At 49.4% G+C, this 20,772-nt stretch overlaps 5 protein-coding genes across 5 annotated transcripts; all 5 read right to left on the bottom strand.

Annotated features, from left to right (window-relative positions):
- Positions 1-6,125: 6,125 nt before the first annotated feature.
- DEU56DRAFT_933477 (WD40-repeat-containing domain protein) lies at positions 6,126-8,699 on the bottom strand (the record flags this gene model as incomplete). The annotated part of the gene is made up of 5 exons (XM_041358752.1): positions 6,126-6,881; positions 6,934-7,407; positions 7,463-7,552; positions 7,607-7,675; positions 7,731-8,699. 5 exons carry the CDS (start codon positions 8,697-8,699, stop codon positions 6,588-6,590), a joined length of 1,896 nt encoding a protein of 631 aa, XP_041211194.1. The 3' UTR covers positions 6,126-6,587.
- A 1,969-nt stretch (positions 8,700-10,668) lies between these two features.
- On the bottom strand, positions 10,669-11,855 carry DEU56DRAFT_731889 (alpha/beta hydrolase fold-domain-containing protein; the record flags this gene model as incomplete). The annotated part of the gene is made up of 5 exons (XM_041348243.1): positions 10,669-11,069; positions 11,115-11,203; positions 11,253-11,415; positions 11,468-11,527; positions 11,576-11,855. The coding sequence occupies 5 exons, from the start codon at positions 11,853-11,855 to the stop codon at positions 10,669-10,671; spliced, it is 993 nt and encodes a 330-aa protein (XP_041211193.1).
- Positions 11,856-12,754: 899 nt separating this feature from the next.
- DEU56DRAFT_788480 (Pyruvate/Phosphoenolpyruvate kinase-like domain-containing protein) lies at positions 12,755-14,447 on the bottom strand. Its single transcript, XM_041352463.1, has 10 exons — positions 14,204-14,447; positions 14,008-14,147; positions 13,853-13,948; positions 13,558-13,788; positions 13,488-13,503; positions 13,328-13,437; positions 13,198-13,275; positions 13,083-13,143; positions 12,911-13,035; positions 12,755-12,859 (listed from the first exon to the last, which is right to left on the bottom strand). Exons 1-10 carry the CDS (start codon positions 14,346-14,348, stop codon positions 12,800-12,802), a joined length of 1,062 nt encoding a protein of 353 aa, XP_041211192.1. The 5' UTR covers positions 14,349-14,447; the 3' UTR covers positions 12,755-12,799.
- Positions 14,448-17,368, bottom strand: DEU56DRAFT_788477 (CwfJ C-terminus 1-domain-containing protein-like protein). Its single transcript, XM_041352462.1, has 8 exons — positions 17,103-17,368; positions 16,715-17,050; positions 15,856-16,665; positions 15,637-15,807; positions 15,489-15,579; positions 15,220-15,434; positions 14,764-15,161; positions 14,448-14,703 (listed from the first exon to the last, which is right to left on the bottom strand). The coding sequence occupies exons 1-8, from the start codon at positions 17,304-17,306 to the stop codon at positions 14,544-14,546; spliced, it is 2,385 nt and encodes a 794-aa protein (XP_041211191.1). The 5' UTR covers positions 17,307-17,368; the 3' UTR covers positions 14,448-14,543.
- A 230-nt stretch (positions 17,369-17,598) lies between these two features.
- Positions 17,599-18,462, bottom strand: DEU56DRAFT_184377 (uncharacterized protein). Its single transcript, XM_041344963.1, has one exon. It carries the CDS (start codon positions 18,292-18,294, stop codon positions 17,686-17,688), a length of 609 nt encoding a protein of 202 aa, XP_041211190.1. The 5' UTR covers positions 18,295-18,462; the 3' UTR covers positions 17,599-17,685.
- Between the last annotated feature and the right edge of the window lie 2,310 nt (positions 18,463-20,772).

Raw genomic sequence — 20,772 nt, 5'->3', positions numbered from 1 at the left:
GTTATACTCCGAGTCATCTCGCCAGTCCTCGCCTATCTGTTCGCCACTCTCTAGGTCCCATTGTCGGAGTGAGCCGTCCTTCGAACATGTGATTATCTGTCGTCCGCTGGGGAGATGGACAACACCTGTTACCCAACCGGTATGGCCTCGCATCGTCTGGTCTGGCATGATCTCTAACGACTTCCTGGTAGAGGAAGACATGGTCGGCGCTGGGGATTCCAAGTACTGCAGATTGGGCACTATGCGAGAGAAGTCTGCCGAGATCTTTGAACCAGACTGGATTGTCAGACGGTGATGATCGCTGAGGAGCCGACCTTCTTTTAGTTTGATACTGGTAAAAGCACACAAGTCATTACTCACGAGACAGCCTATTTACAGGAATCCAGTCCTTACCTAGAAGACAGCTTCGGGACTGTATATACAGGAGTCGCTGGGCCGTTATTCAAGAATGTACAAGTGATCTTAGTGGGTATCCGATGTCGCTGGTAAGCAAGTGGTCACCTTTAACCTGCAGAAGAGCTTATAGTATCGTTCAACAGAATCGCCGTTTCTGACGAACCTAGTGCTTGATCACCAGCGGGTGTCTGGTTGGGAGTTGAGAAATTTGAGCGCCCGTTTGTTCAAGCCGCCTTTAAATATGAAGATTCGTCCCATGCGTTACTATCCACGTGTTCACTCCATATCTTAAGTGCTGTGTAGGTGCAGTGCTCCGGTCTTGTGACTGGGCGCTATGTGTATCATCTCAACGTAAGGATCACGTCGATGGTTGTAATAAAAAGGAGCGCGTATCTAACTAATAGTGTACTAACAGAAATTCATGGGACTCTGTATGCGGGGCCATAATTCGAGAACGTACATGAGATTGCGGGATACCAGATTCACTGGTAAGGAGGAAGTTGGGAACCCGCTCTTCTACGACGCGTTATCCCAATGCTGTGTAAGTGCTGTATGAACGATGCGGTGCATTTTCCTATCATAGCCCAAGGAGCTATGCTACGTTGATATTTCTCACAAAGATTCGACAGGGTGCCGTACCACCTCTCCTACTGCCCATATTCCTTCAGATCACTATTTTCTGAACAAAATGAACCCAGCTACAGCTTGAAGCTTGAAGTCTCGATAATGCACCACTTGGATATTCGTGTCCTCATCTCATCCTGCAGTCTGGTATCACCGATGATCTCGTGCGAGAAGTCAAAGATCTGACACAACATCGCTGCCTATCATTGGACAATCGCAAGCCTATACTACCTCTTGACAGATACTGTAGAGATACGACACTAGGTTCGTCACAGGTCACAGCCATCAACGAATCGAACCTATTTGGTGTGACTGTCACACCAATTTGTTGGGGGCCGAAGCTAATTTGTGACATGTGGTAAAAACATACAGAAAAACATATAAAAAACATACAAAAAAACATATAAAAAACAACAATGTCCAGCTAGATTCTACCTGTTACTTCTCAACTTTATAATAAGATATGAATCAGACAAGAAGCCTTGACAAAATCACAATTTCCGAAGCTATTTTTTATGTGGTCACAGGTGACAGGGTAATTCGAAGCTGTGACACTAAGCGTGACTTTGTCACGTGCTGCACGTGACGAAGCTAGTGTCGTATCTCTACAGTAGTGCATCGCTTGAAACCCCTATCAATAACACTCGACTTCCCCTAGATAGGCTTGTACCTAAACTGGTCCCCCAGCACCACGGGACTCGTGGCGTAGAGATACAGCGCTTGCTGTGGTGATATGGTCCTGTTGTACGTTTTGCGGTATTTCGGCCCTAAGTCTACGCAATGCGAGAGTACCACATCTTATATCCATGCTTATCTGCGACGGAACTTTCGGGCTAATTTTGGTCGATTCTGATGAACACCGGTCGGGACCTATAATCAGCTACATTTCAAGTGCGTGCATCCGCTTGCACGAGTGACTGACCAAACTCATCATGGCCATCACCTTTCATCAGGGAAACGTAAGTTATTACAGAGTGTTTCAGAGCGCTAGAAAGCGCTATGTATGGCGCTGGATCTGTTCAACTATTCTTACACACAACATGCACACATACACAAAGGATTTACATAACACAGAGTCGCGTACCGTTGCCGAGATGTATCAGGATGCTTTGGGATTAGCGTGACTTCCCGTTTTGGTAACACCGCACGACGACAAAATCGAGCTCGCTGTTGAGGACAGCGAGCTCAAATAGTTGCCCAATCCTTCACCCTTTTCACTGGTTCTTTTGAGGGAAAAAAATAATCAACTGTAGCTAGTTAAATATGCTATTTTGACCATATATCTTCCAAACTTACAATATTCACCCATTCCTGTCATGTATTTATACTGGGCGCTCTGAGGGGCTTATTATGGGCTCAATTAATGATGTATTCATTGTATAAATATATTATAACTTCTACAAAGCCAGAAGTATTCAATTAGAGTCCAGAAAATACCAGAAAAGCGGTCAGGGTGGGGGGAGGAGGAGGTGGGGAAGGAGGGTTGTATTGTCCAAAAGTAAGCATAGTTAACTAGCTACAGTTGATTATTTTTTTCCCTCAAAAGAACCAGTGAAAAGGGTGAAGGATTGGGCAACTATTTGAGCTCGCTGTCCTCAACAGCGAGCTCGATTTTGTCGTCGTGCGGTGTTACCAAAACGGGAAGTCACGCTAATCCCAAAGCATCCTGATACATCTCGGCAACGGTACGCGACTCTGTGTTATGTAAATCCTTTGTGTATGTGTGCATGTTGTGTGTAAGAATAGTTGAACAGATCCAGCGCCATAGCTATGCAGCCCAATTGAACCCGCTGATGTTCGGATTGCCGTGTATTAGTTCATTGTACAGATTGTCAAGCATCGGGGAGGTTCCTTCATAGATGAGTCGGCATTCTATTCGGGATCCTGATCAACATACTCAGTAACTGCTACATGTGAAACTCAATGTCAGCAAATATACTGTACAGCAGGGAAATTGCTTAGAACTTCAGTGTCGTTTAACTTCCAGCAGCTAACACTCAGTGATATGCAGGGATTTTATGCAATATTGATGTGCCACAATCCCCAATTGAAGTCGCAGGTCGAAGTACTGATTCTGCTTCCTTTTACCACCCGTCGTCTTTTCAATGAAAAGTGAAGCCTGGTCAAAGACAATTCTCATTTTGGACCAGGGTACATATGCCACCCTCAGTTCAGTGTGTCAATACTCTCAAGCGTCCACCCGCCTGAGAACTCTCAGCTAACATTCACTAGAATTGATATTGGCCGGGTGTACAGCAAGACCCGCCACCCTTTCCCTCAGGAATGAAAGCCCGAATCTTGCAGTTCTGCAGACTGATGTCCTTTGACAGCCCCGATCGTCCTAACAGGGGAGCCACCGGGGATATAGGGCGCCTTCCTGATATCTGGATGCCATGGTATCGTGTGCGGGGGGACACAGTGTACTATATGGGCATTGTGGATTGCGACGTACTCGGGGTCGAGGCGGAGGAGGTCGAGGCGGAGGAGGTCGAGGCGGGGGAGGAATTCTGACCCTCACCCTAACCCGAAGGATATAATATTGATGAAGCCCGATGCTCCAGAGTGATACACGAAAAATGAACAAAGTGGGTCATTGGAAGTGGTTCATCATGAGTCTAAATATCCTGTCCCCTCGCACTTGGCTGGCGATCTCGATGGGCTGCTGAAGGGATTTGAGAATCGATCTCGTTTAAGAATACGGAATGTGTACCAGTGTCTCGTGCAGTGCATGATATAATTGTTGTCCACACGCCGCAGTATTAATGCCCATTGGCATGTGGAGGAGATGCACAACAGAGGAAAAGTACGAGACGAGCCCACCATGGGAGGGGTCGTGGCTGCGCGGGTGCTGCACCTGCTGCGGTAGCATTCGTACTTGGATCAGGAGGTGTCGTAGATGTCGAGGCAGTGGCGGGCTGAGTTGCTGATGATGACGCCTGGGTTTGCTGTTGTTGTGTTCGTTTTGCCTTGTCACGTTCTGGCCGGCGAGCAACAAACAGCGGCTGACAAGAAATCATTGAAGTTGACGATGAGAAACGCACAAGAAGAAATACGCACCTTTTTGTCCCGTACTGCAGCAACTTCGACAATACGAGGTCCGGGAGAGAAGCTTGGGCATTGCTGGAGTTCCGTTGCTCCATCAGTCTTGAAGTGAGAGTGGCGGAACAGCGACGAAAAGCCGCTGAAGAGCGCATGTGGATTCGAAGAGGGAGCGCGGCGGGGGTCATGTATGGAGGAACTGTGTGCTGCGGAGGACTGAGTACAAAGATTAGAACAAGAACTGGTCAACAGAAACATATAACTCACCTGGGCGCCATCGAAAAATCCTGGCGGTATTCTGCGGGTATGAATAGCTGGACGTCGTGTAGCATCTCTCTAGAATGTCTTTAAAATGGTTGCAAAGCCTAAGAAACACGTCACATACGGTCGTTAATGATTTTTGAGCTGGGACCTGCAAATGGGAAATTAGTATAGCTTTAACCGAAAAACCACGGGATTTACATCAGAAAGAGGAAGAGGCAGGAGGTCTTCAAGGCCAGCTTGTTTGAGGATGGCGTGAATGTCCCATGTGTACACATTTCCGTTTTGGCACCCAGTGACTAGCACTTTTGCATCAGCGGAAAGGGCTGCGGACTCCAAACGATCTTCATGCTGGAGGGGTGGTCCGATCGGGAGATTCGTGACGATATTCCATAGACGCGCAGTTTTATCATTTGATGCACTTGCAAGGAAGTGGTTGTTTGAAGACAAGATGACGTCAACAGTGGATGTGTGACCCTCAAGAACGGCAATCTGCTCCCAAGTGACTGCGTCGAATATCCTAATCGGGTCAAATGAACCGGTGATAAGCTTCTTTCCGTCCGACGTCCAGGCCAAGCTGTAAACTGTGTTATGGTGTTCGAGTGTGGTGATTAACTTGCCCGTCTTGCTATCCCAGATTTTGACTGCATTCTCTTTGTTTCCACCTGTTGCGATTTTTTCGTTATCGGGCGAGTACATGACCGCGTTCACCCAATTTTGTCCGGTTTTGATCGCCAGGACAGTTTCACTGCTCTTGACATCCCATACCCTTACTGTCCCATCCCAGGATCCACTCGCTACTCGCCTACCATCTGCACGCCAGCACAATGCACACACAACATTGGTGTGTCCCGTCCATTTGGCGATGGCCTTCCTCGTCTCGATGTCCCATAATATCACGTTATAATCACCGTCTCCGCTTCCAGTTGCAACTGTCTTGGCGTTTGGAGACAATGACATAGACCACATTTTTTTGTTATTCTCATCTCGCCAGTCCTCGCCTATCTGTGCGCTGCTCTCTAGGTCCCATAGTCGGAGTGAGCCGTCCACCGAACATGTCATTATCCGTCGTCCGCTGCCAGGTAGATGGACAACACCTGTTACCCGTCCGGTATGGCCTTGAATCGTCTGGCGTGGCCTGATCGCTGGTGTCTTTCTGGTGGATGAAGACATGGTATGCGCTGGGGAGTCCGTACTGCAGATCGGGGACTATCTATGCAAGAGAGGTCTGCAGAGAATTTTCAATAAGACCAGGTTATCCGGCAACGGCAGTGAGGCCTATCTTCTTTCACGACGCTTGTCAGAAGCACATAAGTCATTTTTACGAAACAGCTTACTCACGGAAATCCAGTCCTCGCCTAGATGACAGCTTTGAGACTGTATGTGCAGCACTTGCTGCGCCGTTATCCGAGAATGCGCTAGTATGATATCTTGGTGGGTTCCCGAAGTCGTTGGTGTAAGCAGGTGGATACGTCGCAGAAGAGCCTAGAACGTTACTCACGAGGACCACAGTTTAGACAAACCCAGTGTTCAAATCACCAGTGATTGGTGGGCGTTTGGATTCGAGTCGAGAAAGTTTGCCATCCCTTTTTAAGGTGCGTCCCATGCGTTATCCTTGTGTTCGCTTCACAGCTTTATTGCTGTGTAGAGGAAGCGCTCAGGCCCGCGACTGGCGCTGTGTACATCTTCTTATACGTAATGGACTTCATGCTGAAGACAAAGTTTGACGGTGTTGTGCTGAGTCCGGGCATCTGTTTCGTGATCAACTTTCAGATTAGATTTTGGTCTGCTTGTCACGTCAGACCATTCGACCGATCTGTGTGCTTGCCCACCCCTTGAACTTCAAGATAATGATCATCACAAATTCCAGACATCAGTCCAAAGCATCCGACTGGATGATGGGCAAGTTCTCTCGATCAGGGCGGTATATGTTGCGGAACCACATCATTCGCCCTTGGCTCAGCTAAATAGTGTTCTACTCTTTCCAAGGCGGGCAGCGCCCGTCAGTGATGAATGTCGTGATGTCGATCACTGGGGGCAGGTGAGAGACGACTTGGAGCGTTCCATGATAGTGCTTGCTCAGTCGGTCGAAGCATTTTCAAAGGCAACCCGACGTTTTTGACAAATTCGAGACAATTTTGATTATAAAAAAACTAGACGGACGAGATAGGTGTCCGTGTGCTGTAGTGTGAGTGCCCATCTGCGTGTGGGGAAGATGTACAGCAGAGACAAAGAACGAAAAAGGTCTGCAATGGAAGGGGTCGTGGCTACGCGCTTGCCGCACCTGGAGCAGTAGGTATCGTGGACGTCGAGGGGGCGATGGGCTGAGTCTGCAGTGACGACACCTGGGTTTCGACCGGAGCTTGTGATTGATCTTGCTGCTGCTGTGTTGGTTGTACATTTCCATTGGCGTGTTGAGGAGACGCACAGCAGAGAAAAAGCACGAGATGGGCCAATAATCGGAGGGCAAGTGGATACGCAGGTCTTACACCTGGTGTGACAGTACCATTAGGCTGAGTGTGTGGACGGTCTGGTAGCGACCGCGGAGCAACAAACAATACCTGCATGAAGATCATCAGAAACCAGAAATTGACACACTGTAGAAAGACACACCTCCCTGTCCCGCATTGGAGCCACTTCGACAACATGAGGACGGGATGGGCGTTGCGAGAGTTCTATTTCTTCGTTGGTGTGGGGTTGAGAGCGGAAGAGCGAGGACAAATGACTGATAAGTGCATCTGGACGTGAACCCGAAAGTGTTGTGGGATGAGGTTCGGTTTCTTCATCGGTGTTGAGTCGAAAACGGGGTAAAAGCGAGGACAGTCGAGCGAGGAGCACATATGGATCTAAACGCGAAGGCGTGAAGGGTTGCTGAAGATCATTTGCTGCATCATCTTCGGGTGGTGAACGGTGAACGAGTGATGAAAGGCGAGCGAGGAGCACACGTGGATGGAACCTGGAAGGCGTTGGGGTTTGGGAAAGTTCGGTCGCTTCAGCATTGTCGTGTTGAAAGCGGTGAAGGAGCGAGGAAAGGCGAGAGAGGAGTGCACTCGCAGAGGAATGAGGGTGGGCACCTGTTTCGGAGGACTGAGAGCACAAAGATCAGGATACGAGCTAAGTAATAGAAATGCCGATAACGAACATGGACCTCGGCTTCCATGATGTCAAAAAAATTAGGTGGGAGTTCATCAACATGACCCCCGAACTCGTCGTGACATCGCGTAGCATCAGCCTGAAATTTTAATGTTGAGATTACTAAGAAGATTCACAAACACTTCACGCGTACTTCCAAAAATGACTTGTCACTTAGCGAAGAGCGGGGGGTACACTCTATTCCTGAATTGCCTTGGGATGCCTTCTCTCAGCAAACATTGTCAGTGAGAGAGAGTGGACGAGGTATTGACACTCACAATATTGCTACCAGCGGATAGTAGGTCTTCAAGGCCAGCTGCTTCTTTGAGGATGGCGTGAATGTCCCATGTGTACACATTTCCGTTCTGGCAACCAGTGAATAGCGTTTTTCCATCAGCGGAAAGGGCTGCGGACTCTAAATGATCTTCATGCTGGAGGGGTGGTCCGATCGGGAGATTCGTGTCAAGATTCCATAGACGCGCTGCTTGCCATGATACACTTGCAAGGAGGCGGTTGTTCCCAGACAAGGACAAGTCGTTGACAAGATTTGTGTGACCCTCAAGAATGGCAATCTGCTGCCAAGTGGTTGTGTCGAATATCCTAATCAGGCGATATGACCCGGAGATAAGCTTCTTTCCGTCCGACGTCCAGGCCAAGTTGTAAACTGCATAATCGTGTTCAAGTGTGGTGATGAGCTTGCCCGTCTTGCTATCCCAGATTTTGACTGCATTCTCGTCGTCTCCGGACGTCGCAATGGTTTCGTCATCGGGCGAGTATATCACCGCCCACACCTCATTGTGCCCGGTTTTGATTGTCAGGACAGTTTCACCGCTGTTGGCATCCCATACCCTTGCTGTCCCATCCCAGGATCCGCTCGCTACTCGCTTGCCATCCGCACTCCAGCACAATGCACGCACAAGATCGGTGTGTCCCGTCCATTTGGCGATGACCTTCCTCGTCTCAACATCCCATAATCTCACGTTATTATCACTGCTTCCGCTTCCAAATGCGACTGTCTTGCCGTGTGGAGACAATGCCATGGACCACACTCCTGCCTCACTCTCGTTTCGCCATTCCTCGCCTATCTGTGCGCCGCTCTCTAGGTCCCATAGCCGGAGTGAGCCGTCCCCCGAACATGTGATTATCCGTCGTCTGCTGGGCAGATGGACAACACCTGTTACCCAGTCGGTATGACGCATCGTCTGGTGTGGCATGATCGCCAGCGCCTTGCTGGTAGAGGAAGACATGGTCGGCGCTGGGGATGCCAAATACTGCAGATTGGGGACTACGCGAGAGAGAAGTCTGCCGAGATCTTTGAATCAGACCGGATTATCAGACGGCGATGATCGCTGAGGAACCGATCTTCTTTTAGTTTTACACTGGTAAGAGCACACAAGTCATTACTCACGAGACAGCCTACTTATAGGAATCCAGTCCTCACCTAGAAGACAGCTTCGGGATTGTATATGCAGGAGTTGCTAGGCCGTTATTCGAGAATGCGCAAGTGATCTTAGCGGGTATTCGGTGTCGCTGGTAAGCAAGTAGTCGCTTGTAACCTGCAGAAGAGCCTATAGTATCGTTCAACAGAATCACCGATCTGACGAACCTAGTGCTTGATCACGAGCGGGTTTCTGGTTGCGAGCTGAGAAATTTGAGCGCCCGTTTGTTCAAGCCGCCTTTAAACATCAAGGTTCATCCCATGCGTTCCTATATACGTGTTCACTCCATAGCTTAAGTGCTGTGTAGGTGCAGTGCTCAGGTCTTGTGACTGGGCGCTATGTGTATCATCTCAACGTAAGGATTACGTTGATGGTTGTAATAAAGGGAGGGCATATCTAACCAGATAGTGAACTTGCGGAAATTCATAGGACTCTGTCACATGAGGGTGTTACTATGCCTCGATTCGAGAAAGTACATGAGATTGCGGAATACCAAATTCGCTGGTAAGGAGGAAGTTAGGAACCCGCTCTTCTACGACGCGTTATCCCAATGCTGCGCAAGTGCTATATGAACGATGCGCGTATACCGGTGCATTTTCCTATCATAGCCCAAGGCGTTGGTATTTCTGACAAAGATTCGACAGGGTGCCGCATCACCTCTCCTACTGCCCATATTCCTTCAGATCACTATTTTCCGAACGAAATGAACCCGGCTACACCTTGAAGCTTGAAGTCTCGGTAATGCGCGACTTGGAGATTCCTGTCCTCATCTCATCCTGCAGGCTGGTATCACCCATGATCTCGTGCGAGAAGTCAAGGATCTGACAAAACCTCGTTGCCTATCATGCATATGGAACAATCGCAAGCCCGTACTACCTCTTGACAGATAGTGCATCGCTTGAAACCCCTAAAAATAACACTGGACTTCCACTAGATGCTCGTACCTAAACTGGTTCCCCAGCACCACGGGCCTCGTGGCGTAGAGATACGGCGCTTGCTGTGGTGATATGGTCCTGTTGTACGTTGTGCGGCATTTCAGCTCAAGTCTACGCAATGCGAGAGTCCCACCTCGTATGCATGCTTATCACTGATAGAACTTTCGGGCTAATTTTGGTCGAGTCTGATGAAGCCGAGGTCGGCACCTATAATCAGCTACATTTCAAGTGCGGACATCCACTTGCACCGATAACGAGGATGTTGACTGACCAAACTCATCATGGTCATCACCTTTCGGATCGCCGTGTATTAGTTTATTGTACAGATCGTCAAGCATCGGCGAAGTTCCTTCATAGATGAGTCGGCGGTTCATTCGGGATTCTTAGCGCCTGATTAATATACCCAGTAACTGCTACATGTGAAACTCGATGTCAGTAGATATACTTTACAGCAGGTAAGTTGCTTAGAACTTCAGTGTCATTTAACTTCCAGTAGCTAACACTCAGTGATATGCAGGGATTTTATGCAATATTGATGTGCCACCATCCGCAAAGTCGCAGGTCGAAGTACTGATTCTGCTTCCTTATACTACCCGTCGTCTCTTCAATGAATACTGCAGCCTGATCAAAGACAATTCTCATTCTGGATCAGGGTACATATGCCACCCTCTCTCATCCTGAACTTAGTTGCAATGCGCACCTTCTATTTCAGAGATCAGGGGTATGATTTTCGAAAAGACCAATCGCAAAGCTGTCTTATAACACACCAGTGACCGTGACTTCGCATTCAATATGATTGTACACAATTTATTACTCTTCTCTGGCAAACTCGATTTAATCCCCTATGCTGCTTTGAAAGCATCACCCACCGCCTTGATGGAGTCATCAGCTTGTTGCTTCCCAACCTTCAGTGCAGCGTCCATCCCAAGAATCTGATGCGGCGCACTCGGATACACCTTTATTTCTGCCTTCACCCCGAGAGACTTCAACCTCTCGCCATATGCAATTCCTTCATCCCGCAGAATATCGAGTTCACAGACACCGATGAATGCAGGCGGGACCTTGGCAAGCAAATCATCCGACGCAAATATTGGCGAGTTGTCTGGATCTGTCCAGGTCGCGGGATCAGGAAGGTACATGTTGCGGAACCACATCATCCGCCCTTCGCACAGCCAAACAGTATTCTGGCACTCTTTCCAAGACGGGTATCGCTCGTCAGTGACGGATGCCGTGTTGTCGGTCACTGGGAGCGGGTGAGAGATGATCATTTGGAATGCTTCAGGCTTACCAGGCACAAGCAATAGCTGGAAGATGATGGGGATAGGAGGCGTGAGTTCTTGCGCCTTGAGACATGCGATTGCCGCTAAATTGCCGCCACTGACAAAAGTTGATGCTTTCATCATGCGGGATGAGACAATATACGCACCTGGACGACCCTCCGACTGCGATCTTGTTCACGTTTGCATTAAACTCTGCCTTCCCATTATGATAGATGAATTTCAATGCGTCAACAGTGTCCTCGACTGCTGCAGGATATGGGTCCTCGGGAGCTAAGCGGTAGTCCAAGGCCACCGAAACGCAGTTGTTCTCTTGAACTCAGTTAAGCTCCAGCACCGGGCACCATATTCAGTCCAACCTCACCTTTGCATTGACGCGAGATGAACGAGTTCAGTGTGTCGATACTCCCAAGCGTCCATCCACCTGAGAACTCTCAGCTAAACATTCACTAGAATTGATATTGGCCCTCACCCCCATGGATGTACAGTAATACCGGCCACCCTTCTGGAGGGGCGGTTCCCTCAGGAATGAAAGCCCGAATCTTGCAGTTCTGCAAACTGATGTCCTTGACAGCCCCGACCGTCCTAACAGGGGAGCCACCGGGGATATAGGGCGCCTTCCTGATATCTGGATGCCATGGTATCGTGTGCGGGGGGACACGGTGTGCTATATGGGCATTGTGGATTGCGACGTACTCGGGGTCGAGGCGGGGGAGGATGTCAGGGTGGATGGCGGAGGGAAGGTCTGACATGGTGCGGGTGAGTGTTCAAGATTATAAGGTGCAATCCAACATGATAGTGTCGCAAAGCCAGTACTTGAGGGCCGCGCTCTCATTATAATCGGAGTCGAGGGCACATGACATGGGTTACAATTGGTCAATGCGAGATAAGAGTTCCTAGGTGGGAATTAGATATAGACATTAGAAGCTCCACTCGTATTCGATATTGTTTACTAACCATCGGAAGACCGTTCCTCCTTTTTGGAATCTCGGTCACAAGTCGCAGTTTTTGAACATGATTAGGTTACCACCTGGGTTGTAGCAAATTATGGGAAACGGCTGAGAAACAGAAAATTGCGGAACCACTGGGCGTTCATTGGACGATAGTTCCCTGACGCAAGGCAACCGAAGGAAGATGTGACGCCGAGCGTAACAAGTAGAGTGACTAGAGTCCAATTTTGAAGGATCAACTTAATAGTGTACGAGCTTGTCGTCGAGACTCTTGTGGATGATGAGACAAGGAATAGGCTTTCAAAGAAAGGTGTCTGTTGGTAAGGGTCAATTATTTGCTCAATTACCTAGTCTTGGGTGAAAAGTTAAACTCAGCAAAACGGTGGTCCAGGTCGTCGTCTTCCAAAACAACCTCAACTGTGTCAATGCACCGTTCTCGTGATATGATTTGAAGTGGCAGAATTCAGCAATATCCTCTGCAGATTTCAATGTTGTTTGTTGCCCGTGAGTCATCAATACTGCTATTGAGGTTAATTGAGATATAAGGGGATTGCCCGAAAGATGCTATAGGGAGAAGATTCCTGGTGGCGAGAAAACTTGCCAAGTTGTCAGACGAGCCTGACCAAAGGCCCTTACAGGATGAATGTTTTGCAGTGTGCGTATTGGCCGGTTGAGGAGGATGGTCAAGAAGTTCTTGAAGAACTCGCCATCTATTGCACTTGAACGTAATATATTCATTCACAATACTAACTTACAACAGGTATTTCCAAGCCAGCTGCCTTGGCCACCCGGATGATATTCTCAGCCTGGTCAATGTATGAGACACTTCGCGATGCACAAAAACTATGGAGACTCACCTGCTTCAACATCGGAGCGTCGATCATCTCTTTACCACCCCCCTCCAGCTCTAGACCGAAGGCACCCTTCTGAGAGGAATGCGCAACTTCCATCTGGTGGAGAATATTTGCGGCGCGAAGGATTTCTATGCGAGGATGTCGGTTAAATTAAACTTGAACAGAGATGGCACACCTTTCTCGGTAGGAACAAATGTCGAATGAATGGTATCAACTTGTGTGGGGTGGATAGCTTGCTAGAAACGATAGCGCATTCAATACGGCCCAAGTCAAACCCAGACAAGATGTACCTTTCCGTTGAAACCAAGTCTCCTTCCATCTTCGCATTCGTCTTTTAGATAATCAAGGTCCTTGTAGTTGACACAAACCTGCAATGATCGACTTTAGCGATTATTCAAACGTAACAGTCTTAATACATACCATATCTATCGCATCCAATCCGAAAGCCTTGGCAGCAATTGCAATCTGGGACCGTACATAGAGAAGCTCAAGTCTTGAAGGTGTCCGCACAACCGAAGTATCCGCACAATCTGTGTCACAGTGAGCTTTCCATTTGTGCACAAGCATCAAACAACTATACAATCTTCTGCTGCGAACTGCAGAAACATTTCAGCAACTAACTAAGAATACCAAATGAAGAGGAAACGCACGAGCAGGGCACCCAACTTTCCACCTACATCTGGACCATACTCAGAAGTCCAAGAAGCAATCTCCCCAAGATTCCACGCGCTGCGAGCGCTTTCGATGCTCGCAACGATCCGTATAGGAAATGGCGTGGAGATTCTTGCCCGTGAAGTTTGGATGGCTCGTGAGACGTGATGGAGGTCGCGGATGGAGTGGATCTTAGGGAGCACAAGTGTTCGGACAAAGGGTGATTTGAGCTGGACGGAACGCAAGGTAAGACTCAGATGCGGGCTACAGACTATCGGAATAAAGAGCACGTACTACTTCGGAGATATCGTTCTCGAAGAAAGGCGTAGTGATGTCGTTAAGGCGGACAGCGATACGCTCGGGATGCGGGAGCTTGTGCTCTGGTGTACGCTATCCGGCGGACAAAGTTTCAGACTCAAATAATGCAGAATACGAAAGTGTTGACGTACGTTTAGGAACGTACTCAATCTTTGTCTTGCACTTTCTTTGTCGAAAGGAGAAGGCGGCACGCTGTCCTCGAGGTCGTATATGATGACGTCGGATGGTGTACTCAAAGACTTGTCCAGCATCCGGTCAGACGACGAGGGTACTGGTCATCATTCAGCTTGAAATACAAAGTCAGACATGTGCATGTCTATGGCATACCATAGAGATATGACCGACGAAGCGCTTGGTCAATCTTGCCATTGCCAGCAGTGCTCAGTGTACGAATGCACATGGAGCCATATCTCAAGCTCCTGCACGCGAAACTACGCGTAGGTGAAGACAGTCGCGTCAGCAGCACCGACATCGCGTTCCGAGGCCTACGACTGTCTATTCGATGTTGGAGGTTGCGCTTGAGCGAAGTTGCGCCTGAAACCTGCCTTCAATGCATCAAGGGGAGCAATTGCAAGGTTACGACTCATGTGACAGTAAATTCACAAGCGTGTGTACGACAGCAAGGCAATACAACAAGTCCGAATAGCAAACAAAGTCAACGAATCCATCACGACTCCCCGATCAACCCCGTCCAATCATACTTTTCATACATTCTCTTCAACCGTTGTATCCGATCCTTGTTATGCCGATAATCCACCCTCCGCGGTCGCATCCACTGACGTGGCTCGAGATCCAGCACGTTCCCAATAATCTCTCCCGCAAAATATCTACAGTTAAGTACGTTCAAAGTCTGACTATCAAACACTCAGAAGACAACAAAGACGCACCTTGGAAAATCTCCACCACCCTTATCCCCTTCATCCAAGGCCCCATCCTCCTCACCCGTTGCAGCTGACTCACCCGTGCCTTCAATAACATGTCCGTACCCCTTCTCTCCCTTGTAGTCAAACTGCACCATGAAGTATGGTAGGTTCGGCACCATCGCGCGTCTGAATCCTCCAGGCCGAGCGGAGAAATCGATCAGTTTCTTGTGCGTCGACCACTCTGCTTCAGATGCGAGGATGCTCTCCTTGAAGTAGGCTGGGATGTCGTCATACTTGTCCCATGGGAGCGGTACGCACTCGATGCAGGTGTGCTTTTGCGGCTTGAGGGAAATGACAGTTTCATAGAATATGACTCCTTTGTCTTCTTCGGCGAACATGCGCATGAGGCTTTTCATGAAGTTCTGTGAGAGGCACCTGTAAGCTTGTATGTGAAGGGTGCTTTGAGCTACGATTACGCACCCGCACTTCGTCCCAGACATCATCGTCAGCTTCCAGCATTGTAAGATGGTGTTGTATAGGCACGATGAGACAATGACCATCTAGAAGCTCCTCATTCAGGGTGCAGGACAGGTAGACTCGTGTGCCCATAGCAATGACAGGTGCTTTTGGAGGCGAGTCATCTTCGCCGTAGCAGAACTGACACGTTGACAGAGCTTTTTGAGTGCGTTTGTAGTCTGATCACGAATATTGTTCAGAGTCAAAGGCCAGGATAGAGGATGTAAACCCACCATGAACAGCAAATTGTCGTTTCATTGCGTCGGTTCGCATTTTCTGCCGCCCAAGTCTTTCCGCATTATCATCCATATAGTCAAGATCATTCTGTGGATAGTATTATGAGTGTCTGAAGAAGCAACGAAGTTGTTGGAGCTCCCGTACCACAAACTTGCCATCTCCCATGATAGCCTTGGCGAATTGTGCATCCAAATTCTTCTGGTCCGCCATGCCTGCTCCAAACCGTTCCTGCCTAACCATCTCACCCAGGGTGATCTCATCATCATCAGCGTTATACCTGAGGAGTTCTCCCGTCTTCGGATCACGCGTTTCAAACTAGCCAACATGTAGTCAGTGGGCTCATGCTAAAGGACGCAATCTCACCTTATCTTTCTTCCGCTTGTTACCGGGGCCTTTCTCTGCGTCATCCTTGCCATGACCAACATCATACATTTGTCCCCTGGCATCCAACGTCGGTAAAACTTCCACGCGTGTTCTGACTCCGCCCTCCCCACTCTTCGCCCGTCTTACCTCTGCTTCGTACTCTTCCTCAAGCTTCTCGGCGTTCGGTGCATTCATTAGTTTCGCACGCAGAACCTGAGCCTGTAGCTTGTTCAGCGATGAAGGTGACATAGCGCGATGCGTGCTCGTCGTCGGTACAGACGGCGTCATGACGGTTGGTATTGGCGTGTGCGACTGTGCAAGTGGGGATGCGGCCTGCGAGGGTAAACGTAAAGAGTCAATGCGACGGTTCGCTGGCAGATTAGCGGGGGATGGCGTGGAGGGGGCACTTCCTGTTGGACCTGAGCCAGGGCGTCTGAAGGACGAGCTACGGGACGAAGCACCACTCGCGCCGACGTCAGTAAACATGAAACGTTTCTCCCCACCGCCCTCACGCCCGCGACCTCTGTCGTCCTTGCGTTCTGAACGTTTGCCTTGGCGTTCGTCAAGTATGCGCCGTTCTTCTTTGGCCTCTTCGAATGCTTGCAGCGTACCGAAACGCTCGAGCGCAACTTCTTCGATGGGTTTGTTTTCCTCCTCTGCGGTTTCGTAAACGCGTCGGAGACGCATCATACGCCAATTAGAGCCTGGGCCACCGGGGGTTGTGACTTTTGGAGGTGGGGGAGGTGCATCATTGTCGACTGAACGACCAGCACGGATGTCTTGATTGATTTCTTTAGAACTAATTTTGATCTGGAAAAATGCCGTCAGCTAATGTACGAAGACAGGAGTGGTACTGTACCTTGTCAGGATCAGGCTTGTCAGGTCGCGGTGGTCGTTTGCGTTCGGTGCCCAGGGAGGAAAAGAAGTCGATGCCTCCAGCAGGTGCGCGTTGGCTCGAAGAGGATTCGCTGTAGTCTTCTGTAAACGACTCGTCTCCTGTGGGTAATCCTTGGGCCGATGGCCTCGACGAATTCAAAGGTTCTGCAACACCGCCAGATGGCATAAGCATCCACTCGTCACGCTTTAGTCTCGTTTCCGTTGTCAGATTAGGCGGCAGTGGCGGGTCTGCCTCTCCGGCAGTTGCATGAGTTGTAATCTTCAAGCTTTCTGCAGTTGGAATGTCCGTAGCAAGAAGCTAATAAACACAACATGTCAGCGCCAAGCGGGCAAAACTAATACATACGCACCCGCTCACCGTCGTTGTCGATGTTCTTTTCGACCCACATATCGTCGTCGTTGGCGTCATCGTCCGTGATATGGACCGCGTCTGTGCGAGTCTTGCGCCTGTGGGACTTGTGCTCAGACTTGTGCTTTTTCTTGCTTTTGTGCTCGTCTTTGTCTCTACTGCGTTTATGCTTGGAAGCCGAATGTCGCTCGCGGTCGTTTTCCATCGTCTTCAACGTCGAGCACGATGACAAGCAACGATACCAAATTTGGCATCTTTGAGACGAAAAGAGTCTGTCACGAATTGTCATTTAGGACAATGTCGTGACTTCATTTATGTCACGGCTCTACCTTGTCACACGTAGAGCCTTATGTCGAGCGACCTTCACCGTTTCATCAGCGACAACTGTCTTAGGGTAAGATCGTTCTCCCTTCTTCATACACCCTACCTAATTTCCGTTCTTAGCTTTTTGGTCTTGCAGACCGGAGTATCATCGACTTCGTACAAGCTTCAGGTATGACCATTCTGCATGTACCTACTTGCCATTATTTAAATATTTTCTTCTAGCATCGACATCAAAAACACCAGACGCTCTTTTCTCCTCTCTAACCGCTTCTGGCCTCCCAAACACCCCCGACGCACATGTATTCATTAATGAGCTCTTCTCTCGTGTTCCCAGGAAGAGCAAACACAAGTCTTCGGCAGACAGTGCACGGAAGCAAGCGGAGAAGGATGCAAAGGCACTGAATTCCCGCAGGTTTGAGTTCCTGCTTGAGGATGAGGCTACCCCTGGCGTTTCCGAGTTGAAGGGAAAACGGAAGGAGGAGGGACGTAGCAGCAAGGAGAAGCGGAAGGAGGATAGAGGGAGCGGTAAGGAGAAGCGCGACCGACATCTCAGGAAGAGAGAGCACGATAGCAAAGAATGGGAAAGCGACGAGGAAGAGAAGACTCGGAAGCGGCGGAAACCTGATGATGTTGAAACCAATGTGGATGAGGATGAGGTGATGGACATCCCGGAAGACGAGGATGAGAGAAAAGAACGAGAACGGGTGCACGATATGAAGGAACGAGACGCGTTTGCTGAGCGGGTGCGTGAAAAAGATCGGGAAAAGGTGAAAAAGGTCGTCGAAGATCGCTCCTCTCGTAACGCAGGTGCAGCGGCCGAGGCTGCACAACGTCGACAACTGGCAGACGACACCGAAGCACGGACGCATGCACTTCCTTCACTGCGATTGCACTCTCGCCAGGAATACCTGACAAAACGTGAGGTGCAGCAGATCGAGCTCCTGAGGAAGGAGATTGCGGACGAGGAGGCCTATTTCCATGGAATGAAACTCACGAAGGAGGAGCACGAGGACTTGGAACGCAAGAAAGAGATTCTTCGGCTTGTTGAGGAGCGTCTCAAGATCAACGATAAATGGGACGGTTATATGCTACCTGAAGACTACATCACGGAGCAGGGCAAAATCGACAAGGAGAAGAAGCATGATGCACTTTACAAGCGGTACGAAGATGCTAAGCCAAAGGATGACCAGTTCGTTACCGATGTCGACCAGTGGGAGGCTAGTCAAACGCTGCACAGCACATTCCGGACAGGCGCGATGGACAAACGGGATGTCCCCGACGAGTATGAGTACGTGTTTGACGAGAGCCAGACCATCAAGTTCGTCATGGACCAGACGCTCAAGGGGGAGGGAATGATGAGTGCCAAGGACAAACTCCTGCACCAGCAAATTCAAGAGGCTGAAAAACGAGGTCAGTATCTAAATCCCGTCTTTAGTCAATGTTTTCTGACAGCCTCGATCCAGCGCAAAGCATCGATGAAACTCGAAAATCCCTGCCAATATACACGTACCGAGAGAACCTGCTTGAGGCCATTAAGGAGCATCAAGTGCTCATTGTCGTCGCCGAAACCGGGTCAGGCAAAACGACACAGCTTCCGCAGTACCTGCACGAAGCCGGGTACACGGCTAACGGACAAAAAGTGGCTTGCACGCAACCTCGTCGTGTGGCTGCCATGTCCGTAGCGGCGCGTGTTGCTGAAGAGATGGGTACCAAAGTTGGGTATGAAGTGGGATATTCCATCCGATTCGAGGACTGCACAAGCGACAAGACAGTGCTCAAATACATGACGGATGGAATGCTCCTCCGAGAGTTCCTGACTGAACCTGACTTGGCCGGATATGCAGCGCTGATCATTGACGAGGCACATGAGCGGACTCTGAGTACGGACATTCTTTTTGCTCTCGTCAAGGTGTGTGGTGCTACTTCTCACGGTTTGCTTTAGGTTCTGAAGGCTTTGTTTGTTAGGATATTGCGAGATTCAGGCCTGAGCTGAGGTTGTTGATTTCAAGTGCGACCATGGATGCCGAGAAGTTTAGCGAGTACTTCGACAATGCTCCCGTGTTTTATGGTGGGTAGTTGCGATTTGCAGATTACAAACATGATACTCATGTTTTACGCAGTTCCTGGGCGTCGATACCCGGTCGATATTCACTACACGCCACAGCCAGAGGCAAATTACCTGCACGCAGCCATCACCACCGTCTTCCAAATTCATACAACACAGCCCAAGGGCGATATTCTTGTGTTCTTCACAGTGCGTGACTTTTTTTTTCTTGCTAGATCGTTCTGTAACTCACTCTTCTGCAGGGTCAAGACGAAATTGAAGCGGCCCAAGAAAACCTGCAGGAGACTGCCCGAGCGCTTGGGAACAAGATCGCCGAGTTAATCGTCTGTCCAATCTACGCCAACTTGCCCAGTGACATGCAAGCCAAGATCTTTGAACCTACGCCAGAGGGCGCAAGAAAAGTCGTCCTGGCTACAAACATCGCAGAGACGTCAATCACTATCGAGGGCGTGGTCTTCGTCATCGATCCCGGGTTCGTCAAGCAAAACTCGTACAATCCTCGTACTGGCATGTCTTCCTTGATCGTGGTTCCGGTGAGTGATGACGCTGCACCATGTTTGCGCTTGCAACTCACCCTATTCTGCGTTTAACAGTGTTCTCGAGCATCAGCCAACCAAAGAGCCGGCCGTGCAGGTCGTGTAGGGCCAGGCAAAGCTTTCCGACTATACACGAAATGGGCGTTCGCAAATGAGCTGGAGGAGAATACTGTACCTGAAATTCAGCGGACGAACCTTGGGTTGACCGTCCTTGTGCTGAAATCACTCGGTATTAACAACTTCATGGACTTTGAGTTCATGGACCCACCTCCAGGAGAGACGCTTATCAGGGCACTGGAGCTGCTCTATGCTCTGGGGGCCTTGAACGACCGTGGCGAGCTGACGAAACTGGGTCGGCGGATGGCAGAGTTCCCTGTCGAACCCATGTTGTCCAAAGCAATCATTTCCAGCGAGAAGTACTCGTGTACTGATGAGGTACGGGCTTTCACACCTTGAAACACAAGTCGATGTTGATGTTGTCCTTCCACCAGGTACTGACCATTATCGCAATGCTTTCCGAGTCCTCGTCGCTATTTTATCGCCCCAAAGACAAGAAAATGCACGCAGACCAAGCGCGTCAAAACTTCGTTCGCGCAGGAGGAGATCACTTCACGTTGCTCAACGTCTGGGAGCAATGGGCCGATACGAATTATTCGCAACAGTTCTGCTACGAGCAATTCTTGCAGTTCAAGAGTCTCAGTCGTGCACGAGACATTCGGGATCAACTTGCTGGGCTTTGCGAGCGT

The sequence above is a fragment of the Suillus clintonianus genome, assembly GCF_016758775.1.
Source record: "Suillus clintonianus strain FC179 chromosome Unknown DEU56scaffold_17, whole genome shotgun sequence".
NCBI classification, from domain to species: Eukaryota; Fungi; Basidiomycota; class Agaricomycetes; order Boletales; family Suillaceae; genus Suillus; species Suillus clintonianus.
The sequence above is the reverse complement of the archived record's forward strand: the minus strand, read 5'-3'. Positions and strand labels throughout refer to the sequence as shown.

What these genes read in the sequence shown, in the direction of transcription:
- DEU56DRAFT_184377 (XM_041344963.1), bottom strand. Translation starts at nt 18,294, where the DNA reads ATGCGTCCGTGCTTCGGTGTCGTCTGCCAGTTGTCGACGTTGTGCAGC.
- DEU56DRAFT_788477 (XM_041352462.1), bottom strand. Translation starts at nt 17,306, where the DNA reads ATGGAAAACGACCGCGAGCGACATTCGGCTTCCAAGCATAAACGCAGT. An exon ending in TGGGAGATGGCAAGTTTGTG is followed by an intron (nt 15,580 to 15,636) that starts GTACGGGAGCTC and finishes TACTATCCACAG; the next exon opens with AATGATCTTGACTATATGGA. An exon ending in GGTGGTGGAGATTTTCCAAG is followed by an intron (nt 14,704 to 14,763) that starts GTGCGTCTTTGT and finishes ACTTAACTGTAG; the next exon opens with ATATTTTGCGGGAGAGATTA.
- DEU56DRAFT_788480 (XM_041352463.1), bottom strand. Translation starts at nt 14,348, where the DNA reads ATGTCGGTGCTGCTGACGCGACTGTCTTCACCTACGCGTAGTTTCGCG. An exon ending in GATTGGATGCGATAGATATG is followed by an intron (nt 13,276 to 13,327) that starts GTATGTATTAAG and finishes CGATCATTGCAG; the next exon opens with GTTTGTGTCAACTACAAGGA. An exon ending in ATTTGTTCCTACCGAGAAAG is followed by an intron (nt 13,036 to 13,082) that starts GTGTGCCATCTC and finishes ATCCTCGCATAG; the next exon opens with AAATCCTTCGCGCCGCAAAT.